Source organism: Neovison vison, chromosome 3 (assembly GCF_020171115.1).
Source record: "Neovison vison isolate M4711 chromosome 3, ASM_NN_V1, whole genome shotgun sequence".
Classification (NCBI taxonomy): Eukaryota; Metazoa; Chordata; class Mammalia; order Carnivora; family Mustelidae; genus Neogale; species Neogale vison.
In genome coordinates, this window is record NC_058093.1 from 198,784,135 (window position 1) to 198,797,627 (window position 13,493).

The 13,493-nt window shown below is 52.4% G+C and overlaps 1 protein-coding gene and 1 pseudogene across 3 annotated transcripts in view; one reads left to right on the forward strand and one right to left on the reverse strand.

Moving 5' to 3' along the window:
* Positions 1–7,499: 7,499 nt before the first annotated feature.
* LOC122903714 lies at positions 7,500–7,610 on the forward strand (annotated as a pseudogene).
* Positions 7,611–8,991: 1,381 nt separating this feature from the next.
* SCARB1 (scavenger receptor class B member 1) overlaps positions 8,992–13,493 on the reverse strand; it is a 74,163-nt gene continuing 69,661 nt past the window's right edge. For 2 of the 3 annotated variants that reach the window (XM_044243531.1, XM_044243529.1), the window contains one exon: positions 9,941–10,030. Coding sequence is in view for 1 of the 3 variants with exons in the window: in XM_044243530.1 (XP_044099465.1) it covers positions 9,911–10,030 (120 nt within the window). In the remaining 2 variants the exon portion in view is untranslated. Of the gene's footprint in view, positions 10,031–13,493 lie in introns of all 3 variants that reach the window. The other variant, XM_044243530.1, reaches the window with a different exon arrangement.

Sequence of the window (13,493 nt, forward strand, 5' to 3'; positions counted from 1 at the left end):
ACAGCCGGCCCGGGCCCCCCGGGGAGCTGGCTTCTGACCCACAGAGAAGGAGGTCAGAGAAGCAGGACATCCCCCTTCCAAACCGAAGCAGCGGACCCTAGTCAGGAGTCCTGGGCGGCTTCCCACCCCCCGCCTGCCCCCATTGGCTGCCCTCTCTTTCAAGTTTCCTTGTGGGGTTTGGAGAGCCAAGTACTATTTTTAGAAATGTTTATTCTTACGCCTCTTCTTCCATTCTCAACCTCTCAGTGATGAGCCTGAATGTTCCCCTGCTGGGAGCCTTTCCACAGTGGTCGGGACCATCCCTGGTGGGCAGGGCCTCCTGCTAGATGGACTCGGGGTCGTGGCTGGGAGACACGAGCCTTGCCATCCCCTTTCACTTCTCCACCTTCACAGACTCTCCAGAACCAGGACCTGCCTGTCCCTTTGGTTGGAAAGGGCATTCTTCCAAGCTGGTTTCCCCTGTGGCATTCTAGGAGGGATGAGAGAAAGCAGGAGTTCCTGGACGCACACACCAGTGATGAGTCCTGGTTAGCGGAACGGGACAAAAAGGGAGCGTATAGGGCAGCGGCAGACACAGTTGTCCACATTCAAATCTCGGCTGGGACTCTGACCCGCCGTAAGACCTTGGACATTTACTCCCCTGCTCTGTGGCCCTACTTTCTTCATCTGTAAAACCAGATGAGGACGACAAAGGCATTCATTTGGGTGGTGAGGGGACTCAAGCAAGCTCACATCGAGGGTTTAAAATACTCACCGCACACAGTAGGCTCTCAGTCAATGTTAGCAACAACCTGTTTTTCGGAGAGGAAGCCGTACACCAGGGCCCGGCTCTGCTCTGACATTTTCTATCTGATGGGCATCGAAAGTGTTCATCAGGACAGGGGGACCAAGGGCAGCTGGCGGCCGGGGCCCTGCGCTCATGGGAATTCCACAGGCAGACACAGGAGCCCCTCTGGAGGTGAGTCCCATCCCCCAGACTGAAAGAATCACAATCCCTTCCCGTTGGCCAATCCTGGCTTCTGCAGACTTCGCTAGTTTCCATCTTCACGGCCCCCTTAACGTCACACAGATATACTGCAGGGCATCTTTCTGTGTGAAAACTGTCGGCTTGTTCAACGCAAACGTACAAGGGAGCACAGATTGTGCAGTCCCCATCCATCACATTTTCGGTTTTTACCTACAATTTAGCCAGTCTTGAAGTACAGTCGTGGCTCGGTCCCGCAGCGCCCCCTGGTGGCCGAGGCCTGCACTCGCGCTCTCCTCCCTCCAGGTGACGCCCCCTCCCCCCCAGCTCTGCTACTCCCTTTATTCAACAAAGACTCATTGGCACACACACCTGACCAGGTGCTGGGGACGCAGCGGGGACCCCACAGACCCGGGGCCCAGCCAGGAGCGTGGAGTCCAAGGAAGGAGGACCAGCGGGACCAGATGCTCACACACAGGGATCAAACTGGGAAGGACAGGTCCTCAGGGGGCCTGGATTGCAAGGATGCACCCTCCCCTAAGGAGGTCACTTAGGAAGCCAGAAAGCAGGAGAGGCATACGACGTGCCTCAGTTTCCTCACCTGCAAAAGCGGCCTGATTCTCCTGCCCCAGCCGTTGCAGGGGTGCTTTGAGGGTCCTGTAGCAAGGGGCAGGGGGCTGGAGAGGTTTTATAGCCTAGAGTGCATCCTGCTGGATCCCTCTACACCACACCTATCCCCACTGTTCTCTCCACACAGCAGAACAGCCCTCACGTCGCTCCCCAACTTAAAACCCTCCAGTGGCTCCCATTATGCTGACAATCTAAACTACAGGGATCAAGTCCCTGCCTGACCTTCTATCTCATCTCCTTCTAATTCCCCACCCTCGTGGCTTACTACACTCCAGCCATAGCCCACTCGTTTCTGGTCTGCGTCTTGCTACCGCAGGGCCTTTGCACATCTAGTCCCAGTTCCTAAAGTGCTCTTTTCCTGGTTCCTTCAGATCCCTCAGGGATCAGCATCAATGGCACCCTCAGAGGGCACTTCTAGAAACACTCCTAGTAGCCCTCTCTCATTATGCCACATTGCTTTTATCACTTTCCTGACTTTCATCACTTTCTGGAGGTATCTGACTTTGTCCTTCACTTGTTTGCTATCTCCCCAACTAGAATGCAAGCCTGTGAGGGCAGGACCTCTCCTGCTTTACCCATCACCACATTTCTTAGGCGGAGAACATTGGTACCGTAACAGATCCAGGTAGATCCCTTCTGACTGCTTTTGGGCATCCCTGGTTTCAATGTACTTCCAAGCCCAAAACCCTTGGAATACTGCCTTTGGGCTGTGAGAGCCCCCTCTGTCCTCCTGGGACACCCCTTGACTCAGGACACTCCTTTATCTCGGCCTCTCCTACTGAGGGACCCAACCAAAGACAACTCCCAGTATATACATGAGTACCCGACACATCGTGGGCTCCCAGAAAAAATATGTTGAAGGAAGGAATGCATGCATGCGTGGACACAGCCCTCTCAGCTTGACCCCCCTTAAGATCCAGCGAGTGCCCAACAGGATAGATACCTAATAAACGCTAGCTGGATGCTTTACAATTTTGTAATAGTCCCCGACCCCATAGAGAATGCTCACACGTCCATTTTGATCCCCAACCCCCATCCCGCCTGGGAGTTCTCAAACAGTCATGGAGCAGCAATCTTCACTCCCGTTTCACAGGTGGGAAGCCCAAGGCTCAGAGAGGTTACAGATTTCTCCAAAGGTGACCAGCACCTGGAGAAGAACAGGGGACAGCACACAAGGCCAGAGCCCTTTCTGTTGCGTGCAAAGGGAAAGCAAACATCACATGACTTTGGTTTTTATTTTTGGGGTGTCCCTCTTGCCTATAATACCCTAGAAAGGGTCAAGGCCCCTTTGAAAATCTGAAAAGTATTAAAGGAAACGCTTCTTAGAAAAAAATGCCATTTCTACCAAATCCCATTTCTTGAGGTTACACGTTTTCTGAAGCCAGGCTGTGACCCCAGGTAACATCCCTCCAATTTAAGGAATGCCCTCGGGGCAGATTCGCAGGACCCCCACAGGCCTCTGAACAACCTGTGCGCACAGCTTGCCCTCCAGTGGCCCAGCCTGGAATTGCCCAGAAGTCATGCCCGCTGGCAGGAGGAGGGGAGGGATATTCCTCCAAGCCCCCAAGAGGGCCTTGATCATCAAGGTGGGGGAAAAGCCACAGGGGCTTCATTAGCGGGGGAGGAACCTTGTGATGGCTCACACTTCAGAAGAAGACCTCTCGGGCCACCCTTGGAGAACGGACTGCCTGGGACACGCAGAGCCCGGAGAACTGTGGGCCAGGCTGCTGAGGCTCCGAGTGAGGGACCCCACTGCATCACCCAGACAGCATCAAAACGGTGGGCTGGAACGCAGCGTCCCCAGCCCCAAACCCCTCACGTGGGGCCACCAACTCTTGAGCTCCACACTGCATGGCAGGTAAAAAATGATCCTCGTTTTTTTCAGATGACGAAACCTACCTTAGTGATTTTATGCACCATGCGTGGCGAGCTCTCAACCAATGTTGGAAGAGTGACCGTCTGAGCCAGCAAAGGAACAATGGGCCTATGGCAACTACAATTAAGACTTCTGGTATTCTTTCTGGTATTATTTAGGATATAGACAGTGTCCTGGGAATTCCAAGATGAGGGAAATCTGGGTGAGCAGAAGTGATCAGGGAGGCTTCCTGGAGGAGAGGGCATGGCTGGAATTGAGCCTTTGATGGTGGCCAGGACTGAGCGAGACGGAGAGGGAAACCCTCCCTCCGTACAGGGGTAACACTTATTCCACAAGCAGAGTGGGAAGGGGGGGGGAGTTCAGGTCTCACGACAAGGAACAGTGCAGAGCTCTCAGATGGGGCAGGTCTAGTGGTACCTGCATGAATAGCTTTAAATTTTAACAGTTACAGTTTTAATGGATACTGGAAAACATGTAACTTGCCCCATTGGACCCACAACTTGAGATACAACTGCTTTTTTATTTTAGACAATTCTTTAAGGGGTGCCTGGGTGGCTCAGTGGGTTAAAGCCTCTGCCTCTGCCTTCAGCTCGGGTCATGATCTTAGGGTACTGGGATCGAGCCCCGTGTTGGGCTCTCTGCTCAGCAGGGAGCCTGCTTCCCCCTCTTTCTCTGCCTGCCTCTCTGCCTACTTGTGATCTCTGTCTGTCAAATAAATAAATAAAAATCTTTAAAAATTAAAAAAATACAATTCTTTAAAAAAATGAGTCAAATTTTTAAAAAAATATTAAGTTAACAGAATCATGTGGTGGGTAGGGGTTAGGATGTAAAGTGAGCGGATGGGGAAACGCCTCAGAAAATTCCTTAGACCGATGTCACATTGAAGTCTGACAAGGGTCTTTTGAAGCGTCGGCAAGGCTTCCTTCCAGCGCTGGGCCACTTTCTTCACTGAGCCCTGAATGAAGTCATTGGATGTGTTTACGAACCAAGGTTGTACCAGAACACAAATCAACTTAAAACTTACGAAACTATTCAGAACCAAGATGTTCACAGTGCAGTGTTCCTTTGGGACAGACACGTACCCAGCAGAATGCTTTATGGATAATTGCCCTTTTTTTTTTTTTTTAGAAGCGTGTAGAACTCCATGCAAGAATTTTTAGAAGCATCTGTGTTGAGGCTCAGGCACAGGGAAGTCTACAGTCCTCAATGGTTATCAACTCAAGTTGGGGCATGCTGGGTTCAGCTTCTGGGAGAGAACAAATGGGGGTTTTAAGGGAACTCGGAGGCGTGGACCCTGGAGCTTCTCACCAGCAGGTCTACCCAAGGGCAGGCCCAGGCAGCAGAGACCATTCTCCCAGCCCCGCTGTCCCGCCCCCACCAGAGGGACCGTCCCAAATACTGGTTTCCAGAACGAATCTTGAGCTTGAGCAATCCTTTTGCAATCCTGTTGCGAATGGGTGCTTTCCACTTTGTTGCTTTCGACAACTGTGCAGAGAGGTCAAACAGACTTGTCAGCTGACCGGTCAGCAAAAAGACTTTTTGGTGACAGATGGCCCTCTGATTTTTGCCCATGACTCAAGGGTGTGAGAATTGAGCGACACAGCTATTGGGGCGTTCCTTCCTCTTTGTGTTGCTTATTTTTGTCAACAAGCTTTTTCTATCTTACGTCTACAAAAATAAGAATGGAAATGATGGCAAATTTGGTCTCCTTCTAGTAAAAAGTTTCGTCATTCGAGGATACATGAATCAGTTGGGGAAGCTTCATTCACCTCGTTAGGAGATATATTTCCAGGCAAATAAAAACCACAGTTTAGAGGCGCCTGGGTGGCTCAGTCCTAAGCATCTGATTTTGGCTCCGGTCATGACCTTGGGGTCCTGGGATCTGGCTGGTGTTGGGCTCTGCGCTCAGTGGGGAGTCTATGGGAGGAGTTTTCTCTCTCCCTCTGTCTCTGTACCCCATAACTTGCAAGTGCTCGGTCTCCCTCTCACTAAAAGAAATAAATAAAATATTTTTTTAAAAATGAGATTCCACTATGAAGAACTAAACTTTTTTGAATACCAAGGTGCTTATGTTGGTGGTGGTGGTTAGGCACCACACGGGAGGCACTCATACCTTGCCGGTGGAGCTGCAGAAGAGGACAGCTGCTAGGGACTGTGTCAGCCACGACCTCCAAAGGTTAAACACAGAGTCACCATAGGGCTCACCAATCCCACTCCTCCTGGGTATTCATCGTTAATTGCCCCAAACTGGAAACCCTTTTAAATATCTTGCAACTCCCGAATGCCTACAAACTGCGCATACAACGGCCTTCTACTCTGCAAGAAAGAGAAAGTGTTTTTGTTTTGCTTTGTTTTCTTGAGAAACAAACTGTTGACACACTCAAGGACATGTGTGAATCTCAGGACGGATGCCAAGTGAAAGAGGCGGTGTTAAAAGTCCATATCCTGTGTGATTCCGTTCTGAGGACATTGTCAAAAAGGCAGAACTATCCGGTTGCCAGGGGTTGGCCTCAGCAGAAGGTTTTCCTGCAAAGGAGAAGCAGGAGGAAATCTGGAAGGAACATAACATTGTTCTGTAACTTGGTTGCTGGTGGTTACCGGAATGTGTACGTTACAATTCCTAGAACCGTACACTCAGCTATTCCACTCTGTGCGTTTAAGAAAATTCAAAATATGTGTAAAAAGGGGGACGCATTCCAATAGAGTCTTTATATATATATATTTTTTTAAGATTTTTATTTATTTATTTGACAGACAGAGATCACAAGTAAGCAGAGGAGATAGGCAGAGAGAGAGGAGGAGGCAGGCTCCCCAATGAGCAGAGAGCCTGATGTGGGACTCGATCCCAGGACCCTGGGATCATGACCCGAGCTGAAAGCAGAGGCTTTAGCCCACTGAGCCACCCAGGTGCCCCCTCAGTAGAGTCTTGCTTGTTTGTGGGGTAGCTAGCAAATAGGAAACACTGATGTTGTCCGTCAGTGGTGTACCTACAGAAAATGGCAGTCCAGACCCAACAAAACGTTACCCTTTGTGATCAAAGGAAGAAATTAAAACACTCATTCGAACTTCTACAGATGTTTATGCTGCAAAGAAGCACAACAGAGCGATTCATAATACTTAAAGGCATAAATTCTATAACATTTTGCTAAACTTCTAGGGGAGAAGGAAATAGGCATTCAAGACCCAACATGTACTAACGGAGAGCTAGTTTGTGTGTTTTTTTCAGGGGCTGTATCATATTTAGGACCCAGTGGGCTGTTTAAAGAGTGATGACATGGTTTTATTTTGTTTTTTAGGATTTTATTTATTTGACAGAGAGACAGGAGGGGCAGGGGAGGAGAGGGAGAAGCAGGGTCCCCGCTGAGCAGGGATCCCAACGCGGGACTCCATTCCAGGACCGGGGGGTCATGATCTGAGCTTAAGGCAGATGCTTCAAGGACTGAGCCACCCAGGCGCCCCCTGACGTGGTCCAGGACCACAGCGTGTGGGAAAGTGCATCCTGGGTGGCTACTTAAAGATCAGATGAAAGCTTCTCGATGTCCACGTTGGAGTGAACGGGTGGATGGTTCCACAAAAAGCCTCGGGGAGGGCAGGTGGCACATGAGCGCGGAGGAGGTGAAGGCCTTCGGATCCCAACCCCTGGGTCTGCACCTGCCGCGCCAGCCGCCCACAGCGCAGAAGTCAGAAGACAAGGCTTCCAGCCCAAGGCTGGCGTCATCACGCTGCCTCTGACGTCATCACGTCGCCTCTGACTTCTCGCAGGGCGATCATCACGCCTCCAGCGCCATCACAGGCCTCTCCGTGTTATAGCACGTGTACATCATCACCGGGCACCGCCTACACCATCACGGCACTTCTGACGTCACCGGCCAGCCTGTGACGGGGACGCACGTCCTCCTGGACCCAGACGGGCGCGCAGCCTTTGCCACGTGAAGGACGCTGCGCCCGCCCGAAGGGGCCCCTGTGGCCTGGGGCGGGGCTGCAGGTGACCTCCGCAAGCCCGATCCAGCATTAAAAATGTTTCAAATTAGCTTTGCGCAGTGGCAGTATCGTAGCCAATGAGGTTTATCCGAGGCGCGATTATTGCTAATTGAAAAATGTTTCAAATTGAAAAAAAAAATTTTTTAGTTGCATTTTGCAACAGTACTGCTAAAAGATGAATGTGCGGTTCGAAAATGTCTTTTTGACCTAAAATTTTGGGTTTCTGCTGATCTTCCAAGAAATGCTATTGCTTTTGTGGGTCCCCAACAGTACTGTGGGCCGGAGGCTCGCTGCGGGATCTGCCCTGTGCCTACCTGACCCTGGCGGGGGCCACCTTGGAGGGGTGGAAGGCTGAAGGGGCACCCAAGGGACGGTGGGGGTCTGCCTCCACACCTGGAGACACACCAGAGACAGGCTGCCAGGGCCCATATAGCGGCAACACATCCCAGCTCCCCAGGCGGTGCCCCATGGAGCGCAGATGCTGCCTAGGCAGGGAAAGACGGACCTTCAGAATGCTGTGTGTTTGCAGAAAGAGAAAACTGGACTCAGCTTAGATGTGCATCAAGAGGGGGGTGCCTGGGTGGCTCAGTGGGTTAAAGCCTCTGCTTTCGGCTCGGCTCATGATCTCAGGGTCCTGGGATCGAGCCCCGCATCGGGCTCCCTGCTCAGCAGAGGAGCCTGCTTTCCTTCCTCTCTCTCTGCCTGACTCTCTGCCTACTTGTGATCTCTGTCTCTGTCAAATAAATTAAAAAAAAAAAATTTAAATTTAAAAAAAAAAAAAAAAAGAGGGAATGTGTGAGCATCTGTACCAGGGAGACTGTGCTGTCATTTACAATAATGAGGAGCAGGGGAGGGTGTCCAAGACAGGAACAGCTGGAGGGTCTGCTTGGGTGGGGAAAAAAACCAAGAAAGACACATCGTCACAGGAAAGATCATGATGGCCAATTTACGTAGACCTTCCCATGTGCCAGCCGTGTTCTAGAAGCATTCCATGTCCTACGTCCCTGCATCCGCACAGAGCCACTCTCCAACAAAGCCAGCTACTTTCTCCACTCCCGAGACACAGAGCTGTCAAACCACTTGCCTGCAGTGACGAGTGGTAAGATGCAGAGCGGAGACTCAAACCCAGGCCGTCTGGCTCCCACACTTTGTGTTACGCACTGCTCTTTTCTGCTTCTTCCGTAACAAGAAAAAGCAAAAGCCCAGAACAATACTGAGCATTTCCTACAGGCACCTCGATTTGTATATAGAGGCACAGAAAAAAAAGAGCGTAGCCAGGCACCATGCCAAAGTGGCAGGCTACCTTGGGACACGGATCACAGCAGCCTGAGAGCCTACTCTTTCTAAACGAGAACTGCATTCATGCAGTATTTATGTAAAATGTTAAATATAAACAAGATTGAAATTTTAAAACAATAGAAAGGCAAGTCAGCAGCCCAGCTGCTCCTGGCAGTTACCAGAAAGGAGCTACTGACTAAGAGCCCAGAACTTCCCAGGAAGCCCCCCGCTTCCCCACAAACACGCTGTCACAGACTCGAGCTTTAACTTTTAAAAAAAGGTTTATTACTTCAATAGTGAATTACTTTTAAAAGATGATAAATTTCACTTCTGTTGCAGTAGAAAAGAGGCTGAGGCTTGCCCCAGAGCGGGAGTCGCGGGTGGATGGGTCTCCCACCCGACCAGACCGGACCCCCGGACTGATGGGGCCAGGCTTCCGCACCTCTGCCCCGGCACCTAAGAGCCGAGGGCCCTCGCGGGGGGGCAGCTTGGGGCGGAGCGTCCCACCACCCACAGTGGGGAGTGGCCGGCTCAGTATACAGGAAGGCGTCAGTTTAGGCTGGAGGAAGGGGGCCCCAGGCACCCAAGCCTGGTCCCCGTGCGGACTTCAGGGAGGTCAACGTCTGCTTGGGGAATGAGGAGACAGTGGGAGCAGCCTTGAGACGCATCTCGAGCTCACGTGTTTACTGAGGCCTGTGTGAAAGGGCCTCGCCCCCAGCCTAGACGGACGGATGAGGGCCAAAGCTCCGGGTCTGGGCAGGATTGGGCAGCCCCTTGCCCATACGGCTTTGGCATGAGAAGTCTGTGTTCCCGGAATGGGTTTGGGGACAGTAGCCGGCCCCTCAGAGTAAAAGGCCTGTCCCGTGTGGCTGAGCCACCAAGCGGTGACTGCAGTATTTTGTGACTGGTGGAGAGGGCGCTGGGCGGGGAGGAGACAGCAGGCGCTGGGGCCCCCTGGATGAGCAGGTCAGGCTGGGCTCTCTCAAGGGAGGGGACCCCGTGCCCACGGCACTGCGGGTCACTTGGACGGAAGGTTCCAGACTGTCCTCGTTGACCAGCTCTCTGAGTCTCTTCAGCAGCAGCTCCATCCCTGAGTGTGCCTGCACACGTCTGTGCACGCGTGCGTGTACACGTGCTAGGGGGTGTGCAGTGTGTGGACACGCGTGTGGCAACTGGGGGGCTCAGACTTTAGGACTGGTGGGCTGTCCGCTAAGAGAGTCCTGAAGAAGCGGGGTACAGGGGCCGGGGAGCCGGTCTGGCTGAGCGGCCGTGCTGGGCTGCCTCGTGGCGTCTCCAGGACCCTGAGGAGGAAGACAGGAGCTGGATCACGGAGCCGGACCAGGGAGGCCCACCCGCATCCCCAGCCCCACCCTTGGCCCTGCACCCACATCCTCCGGCGAGGAGACAACCCCTTCCACGTCCCCCATCAGAAACACCCATTCATCAAGCTCAAGATCAGAAAAAGCTAGAGTGACGTACGGACCCCTGAAATGCAGTTACAAGGGCGTCCTCTCTCACTACACACCATCGTGCCCTGCCCTCACCCCATTTCTGAGGTGGGAAAAACCAAGGCCCAAAGGCATTTGCCTAACACAGTGAGCAGAGCAAAGCAAGGGCTCCAGGCCTTCTCTGCAATACTGTGAGCAGCAAAACTGGAAACCAGCTAAAGGTCCACCGATCGGAGAGTGCATTTTTTAAATAGCATCACAAGACGGCATTGAACCTGAACAGCTTTCACAAACCCAGACCTGCTGAGGCGAAAAGCCAGTGGCCGAGGGACCCATGAGAATTGCTTGAATCCTCTATTGTTCCCGGATATATTTATACAGACGTAGAGGGGAAAAGCCTACACACCAGATTCCTGGCAAGGACGGCCTCTGGGGGAAAAGGTGAACCAGAACAGAATGTTCACAATTCATGTTGTTGAGTCTGGGTGACAAGAAACGGCAGATGCTGTAATTTATCTTTTACTTTTTTTTTTTTTTTTTTTTAAAGTTTCTCAACCAAGTCGTTAAAGACAATGATGATAAGAACTGGGGGCGGGTGGGGAGGCAGAGACCGGGTTCTTCATCCCTCTGAGCCCTATGCCTTCCTTCCCCTGAAGAAGGGAGAGGCCTCCCAGCAGCAGTTGGGGCTGGGATATCCCGAGCACCCTGGCCCACTTGCAACCCCAAGGGCTTGCATCTCCAGGCGGTGAAGAGAATTAAAACCCCCACTCTGTGCAGAACAGAGGGAGGGGGAAGGGTTGGACTCTGGCCCCTCTCCCTCTGAGACATTTCTAAGGCTTCCGGGATTGAGCGAGCCCATTCAAGCCAGGGACAGGAATGGGGGGTACAATGAGGCCAGGCCAGAGTGAGACCAGCCTACCCCACGACACACCACCACAGAGAGGCAGCGTGGGACACCTATGGTGGTCACAAGCTCAGCAGCTTGACCCAAACAGCCACAGCTTAAGAAAGCCTTGCTCGTAAGTAAAAAGGAAAATTAGTCCCAGACTGAAAAGACGCCCTGGTCTATCCCAAGGAAGACACATGTAACAAATCCCCAAGGAACCAGAACATGAACCAGATTCCTCCTCTTCCTCTTCCCTTCCACCTTAGTTTGCCTGAGGAATGAGGACTTGGAATCAGAGAGAAATTAATGAGGAGTCCAGGAACATTTCCCTGAAGGGCTTCCGTGTACAGTTGCCCAAGATGTTCACTGCACAAGTGAGCCTAGCCAAGGGGGCTGTGAATGAGCTGTCAGCATCCATTTGCCAAACCCTCTGCCCTCAAGCAGGCCAGGTCTGCACAAAGTGGATGTCTTTCTTATCAACATAAAAATGTTCTTCTTGGCTAGTGCAGGCCCCATTTCCTGCTTTCCCCAAACAAGGCAGCCCTTCAAGACTGTTCCCATGCTCAGGTGCAAGGCAAGATGTGGGGGGACCCACACCTAGGCTCAGCATGGGGTAGAGACCACCATGCAGGGATTCTAGGTCACCAGGACCACTGGTCACTTCCCAGGTGCCTGCCTCCCACCCCAAACCAAATCCTATGGGACATGACAGGACACTGTGTTCCCCAAGCACACGACTGGTGTGGAGGCTGAGCTGCCTTCCAGAAGGCAGGGCTGTAGAATCTCTAAGTCAAAAACTTCCCAAATAAATAAAGAGGAGACCCCAAGTTTTGGTTTGTCTTATGGGAGACAGAACCACCAGCCCTATTGTGCTAAAAGGGAAGAAAGCCCTCTCTACCTCTGACGACCCCACCCCTGCCCCCCGAGAATGCCCAGCAAGTTTCCACAGAAGGGAATTATGGCGAGAAGGGGGTAGGGGTCCCCGGAAGGCAAGCTGTACACAATAAGGCATCCTGGGGGATTCTGGGGAGACAAGGAAGGAAAGGGAAAATAGCGTCCAGCTAGGACACCCTGTTCCCGAGCCCAGGGACTGTGTCCTCAAGGAGGGTATCCGGGCACGTTCAGTCCTGACGTGCTCACGCCCCTCCCTCCTACTCCCCGATTGGCAGGAGGAGCCACCCCACCCCCAGCCTGGCTGGGGACACAGCTGTCCCTCTCTGCTCACGGGGCTGGCAGCTGCTGAGCCCACGACTTTGCATTTTCTCTTTTATTTCCACCTCCAGCCCTGGCAATCAAAGCCAAGTGGAGGCAGCCAACTAGCCCCAAAGAGCAAGGCTGTTGCCTCACCCGCGCTCTGTGGCTGTCAAGAAAGCTACTTAAACCCAAGCAGATTTGGCCCCAGAAGCTCAAGGGGGCAGCCCATTTTTGAGAAACGAAGGTAACAGCCATCTGTCACAGGTACGACTGTAGAGCGACTCACCCCTGCCCAACACCAAAGTCTAGGGCCCAGGGCTCCGCCGGCCACATCCCCGAGCAGGACTAAGACCTCAGACCTAATGGATCCCGGCCGGGAAGGCGAACTCCCGCAGGCACGAGCCTGCTTCTTCCGGAGGTAGATTGCCAGATAGTATCAGGGCATCCAGTTAAATCTGAATGTCAGGTAAACAACTGAGTTTTCAGTATACCTATGTCCCAGTAACTGCACGGAACACACCTACCCTAAAATTCATTCAGTTTACCTGACATTATCCTTCTGTTGTTGTTTCTTGCGGGGGGGGGGCAGGGAGGATAAGCGGACCCATGCCTCTTTGCTCTATCTGGCAAGCCTACCCTCAGGCTGAAACCCAGTATTCAGCAGGCGCTCAGGTGATGCTCAAATTCTCTTTTTCTTGGTCATCCCAGATTCATTGATGTATTGATTTAATTCCGGTTTGCAGGGGGTTTTTTGTTTTGTTTCAGAGACAGACAGCACACATGAGAGGGGATGGAGGGAGAGGGAGAGAGAGAATCCCTCTCTCTCTCCAGAGAGAGCTGGCTCCACGCCCAGCACGGAGTCTGATGCGGGGCTCGATCACAGGACCCTGAGATCACGACCTGAGCCAAAATTCAGCCTCGGATGCTCAAGCAACTGAGCCTCCCAAGCGTCCCAATCCGAGATTTATTTAGACTCTTGTTTCTCAAACACGGGACCATCTACACCAGAACCCTCTTGGGGGTGTCCATTAAAATACATATTCGAGGGCTCCACCCATGATGCTACTCCAGAGGGTCCAGAAGGATGTCCGGGGTCTGCACGTGGAGCCAGCTTTCCCGGAGAAGTCCACCGCACCAGAGGTCGGAGAAGCAGCTGGCTTGAACCCCCATCCTAGCTTCCTAAGACAACCTTGCAAATAAGACAACCTTGCAAATAAGACAGCAGCCCCCAGAGCG